Source organism: Etheostoma cragini, chromosome 21, assembly GCF_013103735.1.
Source record: "Etheostoma cragini isolate CJK2018 chromosome 21, CSU_Ecrag_1.0, whole genome shotgun sequence".
Classification (NCBI taxonomy): domain Eukaryota; kingdom Metazoa; phylum Chordata; class Actinopteri; order Perciformes; family Percidae; genus Etheostoma; species Etheostoma cragini.
Window position 1 is genome coordinate 3,016,551 of NC_048427.1, and position 14,956 is coordinate 3,031,506.

The 14,956-nt window shown below is 41.7% G+C and overlaps 1 protein-coding gene across 5 annotated transcripts in view; it reads right to left on the reverse strand.

Annotated features, from left to right (window-relative positions):
• Nucleotides 1–1,264: 1,264 nt before the first annotated feature.
• The window catches only part of nbr1a (NBR1 autophagy cargo receptor a), a 14,710-nt gene continuing 1,018 nt past the window's right edge, over nt 1,265–14,956 (reverse strand). Inside the window, exons 3-22 of one of the 5 annotated variants that reach the window (XM_034861454.1) lie at nt 14,859–14,877; nt 14,610–14,632; nt 14,032–14,214; nt 13,588–13,665; nt 13,251–13,474; nt 12,460–12,579; nt 11,891–12,190; nt 11,389–11,548; nt 10,738–10,986; nt 8,816–8,935; nt 8,557–8,632; nt 8,275–8,385; nt 7,406–7,585; nt 6,759–6,932; nt 6,261–6,412; nt 5,184–5,644; nt 4,833–4,918; nt 3,786–3,873; nt 3,415–3,514; nt 1,265–2,794 (exon numbers count right to left, since the gene is read on the reverse strand). In XM_034861454.1, coding sequence (XP_034717345.1) covers nt 2,606–2,794; nt 3,415–3,514; nt 3,786–3,873; nt 4,833–4,918; nt 5,184–5,644; nt 6,261–6,412; nt 6,759–6,932; nt 7,406–7,585; nt 8,275–8,385; nt 8,557–8,632; nt 8,816–8,935; nt 10,738–10,986; nt 11,389–11,548; nt 11,891–12,190; nt 12,460–12,579; nt 13,251–13,474; nt 13,588–13,665; nt 14,032–14,214; nt 14,610–14,632; nt 14,859–14,877 — 3,093 coding nt within the window. In that variant the 3' untranslated portion in view covers nt 1,265–2,605. Of the gene's footprint in view, nt 2,795–3,414; nt 3,515–3,785; nt 3,874–4,832; nt 4,919–5,183; nt 5,645–6,260; nt 6,413–6,758; nt 6,933–7,405; nt 7,586–8,274; nt 8,386–8,556; nt 8,633–8,815; nt 8,939–10,737; nt 10,987–11,388; nt 11,549–11,890; nt 12,191–12,459; nt 12,580–13,250; nt 13,475–13,587; nt 13,666–14,031; nt 14,215–14,609; nt 14,633–14,858; nt 14,878–14,956 lie in introns of all 5 variants that reach the window. The other 4 variants (XM_034861455.1, XM_034861456.1, XM_034861453.1 and 1 more) reach the window with 4 other exon arrangements.

Here is a 14,956-nt window from a genome sequence, read left to right on the forward strand (position 1 = left end):
GTGTTAAAATATTAATTTGAATGCAGAGCAGGATCGTATTTTGGAGTAGCTTTTCTATTTACACATGAATTGTAGCTGACTGTTTAGCTTTCCACCTGACATTTCTCACATCTTTAGACAAAGGTTCACTCCGAAGGGCTCACCTGTGGCTTTAGAGATCATGTATTACTAAAGTTACTTGGAAGACATATTTCGTTTCTTGGAAGCTCCTTACGTTTTTAAGGGTTTTATGCAGCTGGGTAAATCACATGGGGGTGGGGGGGAGAATTCCCTTCCGCGTTACTTCACACACAAGTGAAATGAGCACTTACCTCAAAACAGGACCCCACTGCTCCACTGCTGGCTTCCTTCTACTTTAAAAGTCTTATTCTAAAGCGAGAGTGGCGACAAAACTGTCAAACACAGCTGCTAAACAAAGTGGGCGGAACACTTCCTTCTTCTTGAGGTGACAGGTCTGTTCACTCTGCAGATCACATGGGCTGTTTGTCGTGAACTCTCCTTTCTTTACAGGCTATACGTTAATGCAGCACATATTCACCAGGCAATGTAATATAAATGCATCTAACACACATGTTAGAAGTGTTATAGTTTCTGCCTTTTTGCCCATGATCATTTATTAAACCATGGGTGGATGAGCCTGTTATGGGGCCACAGGGGCAAATAATTGCTGTTGGGCCCCTCTGGACCCCCAAAGTACTTAACATTGTCTCCACATTGATAAACTGCACTAAAATGCTTTTAAATGTCTTTATTAATGATACAAAAACTGAATATAATATTCACTCTGTACATACCATTTTGATGCATTGCTGCTGATATTACTTCTGAACTGTTACTGAAGTATCATTTTGGTCATGGAAACATGACCAGTGTATTCACACTATTTGGGTTTATGCATGCCCTGTTTTCTGTTTTGGTCAAAGATAAAATGGCAAGATGTTTAACATATGAGCTAACAGTAGGTATTGATACAATAAAGTCTACAAATAAAAACAAAAGTAACATTTTGAAGTATTTTTAGACTGTGGTTACAAGTATAGGATCTTAGTACTTCTTACACTTAACACTTAGTCCCTGAAGGCCCAGGTCCCCGGGGCCGTTACCTGCTCAGTCTTGCAGCTTTGACATACACAGCTTTTAAAAATTGTTAAACCCAACCTTATTCTGTCAATAATGAAGTGAATAATCAGTGTAGTGTATGTAACTTCTGTACTTGTGACATGATCTACATTTAGACATTTTTGATGAACAGAAGAGCCAAGAGAGATGTGCAAACAGTTTATTGGCGGATTGACAGTAGAGGGGATTTAATGTATACACTCTGTGACTGAGGAACTATTCCATAAGCATAGATATGTTAAGAATTATTCTCGAGCATGAAAAACTGGACAATCAACAGAAGAAAATGTGGATCACGCACACACACGCACGCGCACACACACACACACACACAAAATCATGAACTTAAATCTGCACACACACACATCACAAATGTCAAATCACCACGTTTAAATTTAAAATTTTAGGAAAGTAATAATCATGTTTCATGAAGGCAATGTAATGGAATGAAATAAGCGGTACTTGGTTCCACTATGAGAGTGAGGAATGTGTTTTTAGAGACATCTCAGTTTGGATTAGAGCTAAAGGACTGAGTTGAATGAGGACACTAACGATGCAGGCAGGGGTCGTTGAACCATGATGCAAAGCGGACATTTTCTACTGTGACTGTGCTAAGACCACGAGAACACGGCTCATGCAGGTGTCTCCTAAAAAGCAGTAGAAAACATCCGAGTCTGAGCAGCGATCCGTTCGGACCGTTTCTGTATACATTCCACATGTCAACGTCTAAAATAACAGTACTCTGATACAGAAAGAAGATTGCATTGTTTAGGCAGATTTCACTACGATAATAAAGAAAAGAAAAAAGTCTTAAAGATTTGTTGTTCTCGCTGCTGCACTGCTGACCCTCACCGCCCACAATCTCCAACACTTACTGTAGCTCCTCAGAACATTTCTATTTTTTATGACATTCAACAATATTAGTATTTCATTGCTCTATTTGTGAGAAGAATCTAGCCAAGCCCTGTCAAAAAACTATTATTTTTCAGCGCCCAGAAAGCAGCTACGCCAGCCATAAAAACACTAAAAGATGAAAAAAATACACCTTTTTCCTTTTCTAAACTACAACTCCCAGCTTCCTTTGACCAACACATGAGGCTCTATGGCCCCAGGTAAACAAGGCATGGCAAAGGTTAACCACTATTCATAACAACTCACAAGTGTGTATATGGTTGAATTTGTTAAGATGTTGATTCTAAATCAAAAAGGCAAAGGCAGGAGAAGCCATTCATTCCTTTCTCTCAAGTTAGAGAAATAAATGCTCCTCTTTCATTTTTCCTTATTGTCTTATTATCGTTACTCTTGGTTCAAATAAACGATACACCCTCTGGAACATCAATCAATTGCACAAATCATGAAGATGTTTTCTCCTTTTTACATAATTCAAACAAAATCTACACACTGGGAAGGTTGAGATATATATATATATATATATATATATATGCAGGTCATAATCTAAATATTCTCTTTACATTAGGTTTTACTCTCAGTGCTTAGTGTGGACAGCTTTGTTCTGGCCGTCTTCGGCTATCTGCACCAGCTCGTTGACGGTGTGCAGAAGGCTGTAGCCGTGTTTCCTCAGCAGCCGCTGGTTCAGCCGCTGGTCTCTAAAGCCCATCTCAAGCAGCATCGCCATCAGGGAAGGGTCCTGTCTGGTGGCCGGGTCGATGCCTCGCTAGAGGGGGGGGCAACGCAGATGAGATTCAGGCTGCAACTAACGATTATTCTCTTTTTTTTTTCTTCTTTCAAATAATTGATTAGTTTGGTCTATAAAATGGGGGAAAATGTTGTCAGTGTTTCCCATTTTAAATTTGGAAGTTCTTGTTTTGTCCACAACTCAAAAGACATTCACTTTACTATTGTAAGGTATTTTGTTGTGTTATCTCTCAGCTAAAGGTTAAGAGGAAGTTGCAGTACATCATAGAGCTTTTATTGTGACAGAAGAAGTGGATAAAGTGTTGTATTGACTGGCCATTGACAGTGTTGGGGTTGAATGAAGTGATCTATGTATCCTTGACATTCCACTAGAGGAGTGAATAAACTACAAACTATTCACATTTAAAAAGCTGGAATCTGAGGATTAATTTTTTTCCTTTCATAAATAAATTACTCAAACCAATGAATCGTTTACTAAAAAAGTTGGCGATTAATTGAGTAGTTGACAACTAACCGACTCATTGAATAATAAGAATAATAATCCTTGCAGCTCTAAATCTTATCCACTATATTGTCACAATAACCGTAATACATTTTTTTCTATGCATGATGTTAAGACAGAGATGCTGTGTGATGTACCTGTATTGAGCAGTTTGGTCCAGTGAAGAGAGCTTTATAAGCGGACGCCGCCACAGAAAGGGCGCCCTTGACAAGTCCCTCTGTGATGCCTCCTTGGCCCCTTGTATAAAGACAGGGATGTGGTTATGCTGGGTTACATAACAGCATTGCAGAGGACAATGTGTTCCAATTAGACTTGTTTTTTATAAAAAAAGCCTACAGGTTAGAAACCTTATAATGCAAGTTAAGAGGTGGATCACATTGCTTTATGTGATATTACAGACTCTCCGTTAGAGGTTATTAGATCAGGCTGTTATATAAGAAGATGATGACGACACAAAAGCAAGAGTTTCTTTCATAGAAACGGAAACAAGTTTCACACGGAGTTGCACCTTGGCTGCAAAGCGTTGCTGGGTCTGGGGTTATATGTCTCAAAGGCACTGGATGCTGAGCCTGCTGATCTTGACAAACCAGATGATACTGCAGAACAGATGAAAAAAGGGAAGGAAACACACACACACACACACACACACACAATTAGTGGAGGAACGCAGCATTCTGCTGAAGCAACTAATTCTGAAAGCTTGAGTGCGATCTCACTTCCTACATTCCCACAAAGGGGAAAATGTGTTTCTTATCTGTGAGGCAACACTGAAGTTGAACATTCACTAAAAACAAGCGGTTATTTTGATACTGGTTGTGTGTTTGTGTGTGGCTGAACAATGTTGTTTTAGCATCGACGATGTGCGCATGCGCGACAGTCACATTGCAGGACGTTGCGATGTTGACGCTAATCCTTTTTGCTGTTTGATGAATTAAACGTTCACCGTTCTCCTTTTAAATGATTATTACCGTCCGACCCTTCCCCTTTAAGACAGGTAGCCATGTGGGCAGCGCGTGTATATGACGTTAGTCCGATGGAGTGTGTTATCGGAACGGAGGCTCTCCGTGTGTAGTAAAGTACCGTAGGCAGCAGTTGACAGTGATGTGCATAGTTTTGATGGGAAGTCAGTGAAGATACAGCAGTCATTGTTTTATGTTTGCTGCAAATACGAACTAAATCACCTGATCAATGCAACATAATCACAACGTCTCCTGGCCTTTGGTGTTTGTAAACCATTAAAAGTTTAACAAAGAATGGTTCACATTAGAAAATCCTTTTTCATTTTAATCGTCAATCTATATGCACTACCCTACAAAATCACCGCGGTAGTCGAGAAGGATTTAATATTTCCAAATAGAACCATTTATGTCATCTTTTAAAAATTACTTTTTATTTTTCATTTTGCAATATATATCACAGGAACTAAAACAAGCAATGTCAGATTTTTTTCCAATATCGAGCAGGCCTAGTGTGTGTGTGTGTTCTGCAAGAACAGATGCATGTACTATGATACTATTATGTGCTTATGTCCAGAAATTCAAACAGTAGAACTCACCATTTAGGTGGACCCTTGGCTGCTGTGGCTCATATGGACCACAGGCTGGAGGACTGGGGTCCTCAGCTAGGTACAGTGCCTCAGACCTGAAACATAAAGAAAATAATAGTAGTATGAATTAAACCATAGACAAGTTGGGGAAACGGGAGACATTTCTAAGCACGAGAACATAAAATCTATCAAAAAAACAGTTTAAATACACAAAATATGTATACAAATATTAGGGCCGTCAATCAATTAAAATATTTAACCAAGAGGAATCGCATTATTGTCAATTGTTAAGTTGCGATTAATTGCAAATAAATGGATTCAGGTTTCTGAACTGCACAGGGACCGTTTGACTGATCTAACCTGGGTGAGTAGAGCGTCGGTGGAGGCAGCGGGGGGTCAGGCAGCACTGGTGGTGGCACCACTTCAGGGGTCAGTGTCACAGCGTCCAGCGTTTGGGAGGCACACAGCATCTGGTTCACACTGCTGTGGGTGGGAGGGACCGCCGGAGGCCACGTGTTCACAGAGGAATCCTCTGCATCGACTACCTCCGCCTCGTCCGGCCTCTCACTCAGCGGTGCCCCCTCGCCTGGCTCAGAGTTGGAGTCCTCCTCTTCCTCCCGCTGTGCGTCCTGGTCAGCTGAGTTCACATCAGCAGCAGTGTCGTTGTTGTTGTCGTCGTTGTCGTCGTTGTCATCGTCGTCCGGCTGCGACATAGCAGAGCTGTACATGGACTCACCTAGAGGCCGGCTGGTGTCGAAGCAGTCCGGGAGGACAATGATGTAATCATCACAGGAGGAGACTGAGGAGGTCTGGCTGCTGACCTGAGACACGGGAGGACAAGATGGAGACATTTACAGACTTTGATCCATGAGAACAACTACACCAACAACTTCTAACTTGGGCTCGGTATCGTTCAAATATTTTCGATTCCGATCCCAATAATTTGACCGGCTCCTAAATGATATTTTTTGATACAGATTTTATAAAACAAAAAAAGAAATTACACATTACGGTACAAATCTTTTTTTTTTTTTAGCTCCTACTACGATGTCACTTCCTGATGTAAGTCAAGTGCAGATGTGAGTGACAGCTCAAAACTGTACTCGACTTACATTGGGGAGTGACATACGTGAGCCCCGTCTGTGTAATGTTTTCCCTGTGTGTCTCTACGATGAGTAACGTTAGACAGCCAATCACAGACTTTATTAGATCTTGGTAGAAGCATGCTGCATGCTTATTGGCTCATTGACGCTGATGACATTTACTGCTTAGGGATTCAAATTGGGTATTGAATGACGAGGCATTTTTCGATACTTGATACTACAGAGGCAATTCAGTCGGTGCCTGCTGTATTGAAATTGGTACCCTGCCCTACTCCTAACCTCATTATTTCAGAATGTACATTTACTGTTATGGTATTGTCTTGTCTGGCCTCACCTCCTCCCAGTCTTCTCCTTTGATTCCACCCTCCTCTTTCTCATCTTGACTATCCCTCATGTTCTCCATGTCATCCAGGACCATGACCTCTTCGTCCTCGTTATCATGGTGTGAGCTGATATGCAGGTTTTCATTCGCTGGTTCCAGCAGAACTAAAAAAAGAACACACACACAGAGAGAGAGAAAGAGAGAAAGAGAGAGAGAGAGAGAGAGAGAGAGAGAGAGAGAGAAATGAGCATCTAAAAATTGCACAGTTAACAATAGTATATAGTATAACAGTATATATATATAGTATAATAGTATATATATATATATATATATATATATATATATATATATATATATATAACAGTTAGACATGGAACTGACAACACAATAGTTTTAAGTAGGTCTTGGTATTGTTAAAAATACAATTTTTTATAAAACAAAAAGAAATTACAACATTATACAAAAAATTTGAAGCTGAACTGGATATAATCCTGAGAGTCATCCTCTGACCTGGCCTCGTCTCCTCTTCCTGGGTGATGTGGTTGAGGCCGGTGTTGACAGGCAGAGCTGAACTCTCGAGCCTAAGGGCGCAGATCTCCTCATTTCCCTCTTGCACCGTCTCCATCTTCTCAGCCTCTACAGCTCTCTCGAAGCAAAAGCTGGTGCCCCGGGAAACAACTGAAACAAAATGGAATACAAAAACAAAGTCCTCATTATACAGCAACTTTTAATAAACAAAATACACTGTATTTCTTAACATAGGGTTGTTAGAGTTTGATCACAGTATATAATAACATTAAGACTGCAACTATTTTAATTATCCAGCAGAATATTATCTCGACTAACCAATTAAATCAGTTGGTTCATAAAATGACCTCAAAACATTAAAAATATGTCCATCCTTGATTCTCAAAGTGTAAGAAGTTTAAATGTGTTGTTTCATCCAAAACCCAAAGATATTCAGTTTAATATGAAATAAAACAGAAAAAAAGCAGGAAGCCTTCATATTGGAGAGACTGAAAACAACATTTTATTCCATTTTAAAGTCATTGATTATCGAAATAGTTGGCGATTATTTTTTAGGTCAATTAGTCAACTCATGTATGCAGCTCTAAATAATAGTAAGTGTACTTGTGGGAGGCCCAGTGGCTCCTCACCCTGTGGTTTGTGGCTGCTGTGCTGGGCTCGGCGCAGGGGTCTGTGATCAGGGGCCTCCTCTAAGGCGAGGGAGCGGATGACCGTCTCGCAGAGGAACTGGGCTCCACTGATCTCCTCCTCCCTGTCCTCCTCCCGGGTCACCGGCTCCAGCAGCTCCGTCTGCTGCCTGGGTTTCACTCCTAGGCATATATTAAAAGAATAATCCACTGACCGTGTTGAGCAAGTAACCCAGGAAGTGTAATATGTTACTTTGATTCTCCACTGGTTCCCGTTTCCTTCCTTCCTCCGGCATACCACACCGGGAGCGTCCCAGAAGCACAGCGTCTTGCTGCCCAACTTGCAGATTTGATTGTCTGTACTTATTACTTTACAGAACAATTGCGTGTTTATTAAGCTAGTGTCTCCCTTCCACTCCTGCAATTTAACTCCACACATTTTTCTTCCATCCATCCATCTTCGACCGCTTATCCGGTATCGGGTCGCGACATTTTTCTTTCTTGTAAAAATGTAACACCTACATTACCCACAATGCAGCTGTACCGCCAACAGTTCTGTTTGAGATTAGGGTGTGTTATGCTATCAGTGACTAATGATGCCTCGAGCCACTAGCCTTCAAAATACTAATCTGTTAGAGTTTCCAGTTCAAATTTAGCTCAACATTTAAAAAAACAAAAACAAACATTGCCTGTGATAGTTACCTTTAATGTGATTAAAGAAGTTTCTGCTTAAATGATACGCAACATTTTTGCCCCCGCTAATTTTTTCTCTAACACTTGAGTTGCATCTTCCTGTCAGGGAACGGCCAACATCATTCATACTCTTGCACACACTGTACTCTGGAGGTTTTTTAGTACACAACTGGTCTTACCAAATAGTTTTTGGACCCCTGTGACTTCTGCGTCTTCTTTCATCTGGAAAAAGATGGCCTTCTCCAACACAGGTGCATCGTGGGGAAGAGGAGATATGCAGGGAGTCAAATCTACAAATGAGGTAGGAGAAAAAAAAACACAGTTTAACCACTTAAGACTTGAAAAGTAGAGAAATGAATTCAAGCCATCATGTTTACTACAACAGCAAAGGCAATTTTGGAAATTGCATGATAAACTATTTCTGTTAAACCATTGTGTTTAAAGCATCATTTATCACTTACCAACAGGTGTGTTGTTAGGAACCTTCTCCAACTCTTGCACAATATTTATATCCAGCAACTCAAATGACAGTAGATCCTGAAAAAAAACAATAATAATAAGCAGAAGACATGCAGGGATTATGATGGATGTTCAGCTGATCAATCTACAGTATGTTTGTGACTGTCACAGAACACAACATTGTGTGTGTCATCAAAAACAAAGGAGTGTTGATTGAATCTACATGTTGTAGCTGAATGTCAGATCTTTAAGAGTGTGCACCTGTGCAGTGAGGAGATCGACTGAGGGAAAGTAGTAGTCCTCGTGGTTCAGGTCTACAGACAAGCCAGGGTCGCCGTCCCTGGCCATAACTTCCTCTTTCTCCACTGGCATCGCTTCCTCCTTTTGGAGCACACAAGAATGGCATCATGAGTAACACTACAGGATGCATTCAAAGATGAGTTCCACAATGAAACCTTTAAAAAGGTCCCATGGCATTATAAGGTGTTTTAACATTAATATGCGTTCCCCCATCCTGCCTATTGTCCCCCAGTGGCTAGAAATTGCAAAAGGTGTAATCCAAGCCCTGGGTTTCCTGCACCTTCTTTGAGAAAATGAAAGCTCAGATGGGCCGATCTGGAATCGTGCTCCTTATGACGTCTTAAGAGGAAAGTTTACCTCTCCTGTATCTGCTTTGCCCGCCTAGAGAATTTGGCCCACCCATGAGAGAGAATGAGACATGGTTTTCAAACATGTAAAGTGGCAGTTGGTCAAGGCCACACCCCAGGCCTCCACCTTGCCCCTCCCCCTCCTCAATAACTAGAGACAAGGAAATGGCACCTTGTGAGACTGGCTCTAGTGGCTGTAATTCTTCCAATGCTGAATTTTGGGAAAGAGACTTCAGATATGGTATTAGGGGACCACTAAGGTCTATGTAAAAGCATCCAAAAACAGCATGTCATGGGACCTTAAAGAGTAACACACAAGTACAACAGCCCTATAGATTTATAGATTTAATTCCAGAATTACTATGGATGATCCGTTTTGTCACATCTGTTTACATGAACTGTTTCCTTTATTACTCAGTAACCAGGACGCACACAGACTGCAAGACATTTTTTATACTGCAATATTCACGTTGAACTTTGAATTTGTCAGTGATTCCCAACCTAAAGGTAACCCCTTAAAAGGTTCACCAGATAAATCTGAGGGGTCATGACATGATTATTGGGAGAGGAAAGAAAGTTTTACTACAAAATCTGTTTTAATTTTTCCAAGATTTAAAGTTTTTGAAATATTGGATAATTTTACATCTTTGGGCCTTAAAGAGTTGAAACTATCTGAGAGGGAAAATCCCTCTTTGGTAGAATGGCTAACAACTCATCTGAAACGTGACAAAGGGCCTAAGCAGACACTGTTTTTTTGTAAGTCCCAAGCCAAATAGTTTGGATCTTGTGGTTTAATCTCAACATTGCTCTGTATTTTAAAGCAACACTACAGAACTTTTCCGCTTTGATCTCCCTACAGGTTGGAAGCGGAATTGTCCATTACCGTTACCATTATTCTTATGTCTTATTCGAACTACAGATCTGCAACCCAATCTGGCAAACACGCCCCCAAAAAATTTAACTTAAAATATTTTAAAAATGTTTCTAAAATTGTTTCAGTGGTTCATCAACTCATAACAGGGTGAACGGCACTTCTGCATTCGCTTTGCGGCCCTCTACCGGCTATAACCGCATTATGCAAGTTTGCAAGAGCGGGTCTAGATCTATAGTCCAAATGAGACAACAAGAGACATTACGACAGCGGTAATGGACAATTCCGCTTCTAACCTGTTGGGGGAACCGAAGTGGAAAAGTTCTGTGTTTAAAGTTTAAAGTGTTGCTTTAAAAGCTTAGTTAAAAGATTTGTTTTTGTAATGCAAAACTTACTCAGAAAAATAACTAGTAATTATATCCGTCAAATAAATGTAGTGCAGAAAGAAAATACATTATTTCCCTTTGGAATGAGGTGGAATAGAAGTTTAAAGTAACAAAAAACGGATATACTCAAGTACAGAACAGGTACAAGTACTTGAGTAAATCTACTTGGTTACTTTCCATCTGATCAGGTATCACAAATAATGGCATAATCTAGGTGTACATGTCAAAGTTGATGTTCTCGCTGCAGCAGTACAGGGTGTCATTGGATATCAGACTTGCCAGTCGTTTGCTCTGATGCCCAAGTGTGTTGTGGCTGTTGCCGGGGTCGACCACGATGCTGCACCAGACACGCGGGCCAAACTGACACCCGGAGTGCGCCAGCCGCCAGTGGGAGGTGTACGTCCCCTCCATCACAGGAGCGACAAAGGCCACACTGACCACTCCCACTTGTCCGGGCAGCAGCAAGGGGACCGGCATCTCCCTCTTCTCCTCTGACGCCAGGCCGAGGTTTCCCCACATGAACACTAGCTGGGTGCACGTACACACATACACAAAACACAAAATAGGAATACACATGCAAAAAAGCACAAAGACGAGAGCATGCAGCCAAAGTCACGCAGCAGAAAAATAATATTCGCTCAATTGAGGGACGGACACACGCACACACACACACACATATATACATATACATACACACACATATACACACACACACGACAAAGACTTAAAAACTATAAAACAGATTTAACTAAATTAAAATAATAAACACCTCAGACAGAAAAGGCGTTAGTTGTATTAGGCTGGGTAAGAAATCTTAGCTCGTGTTAGTGGATAAAAAGTAGGCAATGAGCTGAGTGGGGACTCAAAGTGGAAGTGAAGCAGGGGGACACGAGAGAGTGGGGCTGTCCTCTCGGCGGGTGGGAGGGGTACCTTAGTCTCTGAGGTCCAGCTGATAGTGCCCGAGTTCCTCATCTTCCAGTATTTGATGAACTTGGTACCAGGCTCCAGACGGGTGCCGTCCGGCAGATTTTCGTCCAGAAACAAGGCAGCCATAGTAGGAACCAAGGACGTGTGCGAGACCCCGGGACTCCTAGTTTCAAGTGTACAGAGCATTGTTGAAAATAGCCCTGGTTTCTTATAATACCCATCTCTTTTGTTCTCTACGAAACAAAAAAGCAGGACCCCAGATTTTTTTTTGCAGCTCAAAAGCAATTTTTCTTAGAAAATCTATGAAGCAGCAGCAGCAGTTTTCACATTGAGGTAGTTCCAACATTTTCCACCACCCCAGAGCAGCCAGCGATACACTCATACAGACTAGATTACAAAGATGGCATATTTTGATTTCTTTTCTTGGAAAAAAAAGACTTTATTGCATCCATGCTGGGTTTGAGGTCCCCAGCACTGGCGGACGCCCTTCCGAGGTGGCGCTTACTCTGGACTGGAGGCCTGGGGATCAGGGGCCGGGGCAGGGATGGGACCTTGGGCTGGGGCTGGACCTGAGGCTGTTTCTGAGGCAGCAGGGGGGGGCAGGGCTGGGACCTGGGTGGAGGCGGAGGCCATGTTTGTCAGGTTGGCTCTGCCCGAGGTAGACGGCCCACTCCACTGCAGCCCCCTCTTCTCCAGTCTCAGTTTCTTCTTGATTTCCTTCACTTCAGCTCTTAGCTGCCTCCTTTCAGCTTTGAGGCGCTGTCGCTCAGCCTTGCGCACTGTCCTGTCTCCTCGCCTTGGGAACCTGGTTTGAAATGTCATCAGGAACACCTATTTGTTGACTATCAAGAGTTTATTTTTCCAAGAACAAAACACATACACACTCATAATGCATCATTTTCAGTAATCTAGCTGCTAACACATTTTGCAGTCCTGCTTTGCACCTATTCATATTTATGTTTTCCTCCAATAAAGCAGAAGAAGTGATAGCAAAAAGGGCTAGCACTGTTGCAAGTAACAATGTCTTATTGTTTCAAGAAGTGGGAAGATTGATCCTCGCTGTTGGGGGTTTACCTCAACTCTCCCGACATTCCATGCTCAGGGATGGAGAGAGGTGTCTTGGTTCTCACGAGGTTGTGGCTGGGGTCATGGCTATGTCTGCACATCTCACACAGGATGCAGGACGGGCACACACTGCCAGGGAACAAGCCACAAAAACATCAATATCGTAAAGCCGCACGGAACACGCGAGAAAAAAAGTATCCCAAAGAAAAAGAACAAACTCATAAAAGACACAAAAGGTCTAAAGCGCCGTCTCTCCAGGAACCGTACACCTCCAGGATGCCGAGGCGGGCGGAAAGATTGTAGCCGATCGCTGTCACCCCGGACACAAACTGCTGGAGCCCCTCCTCTTCTGGCAGGAGGCTGTGGTCCATCAGGACCAAAACAGGATGCCACAAAAACTGTTTCATCCCCTCAGTGGGGTCCTGGACCCCCATTGACCAACACCTTAATCCTACATCCTGTCCCATGCACATTCTATATATCCTAAGCTTTTGCACATCCCTCTACATTTTTGGACATTCTGCATTGACCCAATTAAAGCTAACTAGCTACATGTATGTATGTATGTATGTATGTATGTTTTGTTTTTATGTACAGCATGCACTTTCAACTCAGACAAATTCCTAGTAAGTGCTACTTACCTGGCATGTGACTTATTCAAGCATCTCTGTTGTCACTTATTGATCATCAGGTGAAACATTTTCAGAATTTGAAAAACGTGTGCCATGTTCGATCCAATTCTGTATCTTACTTGCTATTTAGTCACCCATTTCCCCATTTAAAATGGTTTCCATGCCTACCTGCACTTGTAGGCCCCTTCAGAGGTGAGTTTGTTGCAGCTGCTGCAGTTCGGGGTGTAGCCAAGGGATCCAGTTGAGGTGGAGGGGCCCGGCCTGGGCCCTATGGGGCCACCACGAGCTCCACTTGCCTCAAGGGGCCCATCAGATGATTTGTGGGTACAACACTGGCCAGAAAAGTCATTGCACATCCTTTCCACCACCTCTTTCACCACCTCATCTTTAAACTATGAAAACAAGAGTTTGATTTATTTTAGTAGAAGCTAAACACTACCTTTTGGTCAAAGACAACAATATTAATAATGCATCTTAAACATAAGTAAAAAAAGAAAAGAAAAACCTTTTCCATGTACGATCTAAACCACATGGGAGGGGGGTCATCTTCTGGCTTGTTCCCTTTGTTGTCTTTTACTGTGACCTGTACCAAAATACATCAGTTTGTCACATATGCTTACTTCAATGATATTAAATATTTTGAGTTGAGCTGGATTTTAATATTTAATTTCACTCCCACAAGTCCTGCAAGATTTCAATCATTGCTAGATAAACGCATATTGCAATGGAAGACTGGTATCTGAACTAAAGATAAGTTGATTTGAGGCAACAACACATGCAAATGATATCAGAAATTACAACATAAGAGCCGATAAACAGTTGCTGACACTTTTGCCAAGTAGAATGTAGATTTACGGTGGCTCATTAATGCAAACGAACACTGCACATGTGCGAGCGTATAAGAAGAAGAAAGTGGAGGAAGAGGAGCAGAATCCATTTGGTTTCTTACAGCATCTCGCTCTGGGGTGACCTGTGTGCCTTTATCCACCGTTTTGACCCTGGATGGATAAGGAGGAGCAGGCCGGAGGTCTCCTTTCAGCTCCTTCACCTCCGTCTTCAGTGGGCCTCCACAGGCCTGCCCTTTCATCTTGTACACGTTCATGTGCAACTGGTTCCCCTGCTTCTCAGCGCTCTGTGTGGGGAATACAAGCATTAAACACATACCAAAAGAGACATAAAACAATGTACCGGTAAGATAATACTATTGCTTTCCTCTGTGTTCAACTGTTACTATGTGAATGCTGCCATACTGGAACAATGACATATTTACAAGCACAGTCACAGAGTACATACGATGTATGAGGTCATATTTTCTTGTGCGTGTAGAAAGTATTTTCTTTTCTATCTTCATTCATTGACTGAGTTCTTTTGCCACTACAATGTCCACTTAAGTCTATCACATCCTGCGTTCTCTGCCCTTCTGTGATGACATCAACGTGTTAATGTAATTAACTTGTTGACTGTTATGTGCCGTTAAATGTAATCCCGTCTTCACTATTCAAAAGAATTCCAGCAGTGTCCCAGTACCTTGATTGCTTCTTCATATTCATCTGAAATAAAAAACAACACACCAGTAAGTTGCATAGTAACTGATTACTTGTGCTATGCCCATATGATGTGTAGAGTAAATAGTATTCCACTTTTTTTTGTTTATTCTATTGCATATATGTGTGCTCCTATTCAGCATCCATAGTTAAATCTTTATCGCACATGTTTTTTTTTAAGTTCTATTTCAAGTACATGCATTAAGATAAAAAACAAAAGTTTTATTCTCACCTTGACTGTTTATGCAAATCTGAAATAAAAGGGATAAAAATTAGTCAATGAACTTACACTCATCCAAAACATCTCTCTCTCTCTCTCTCTCTCTCTCT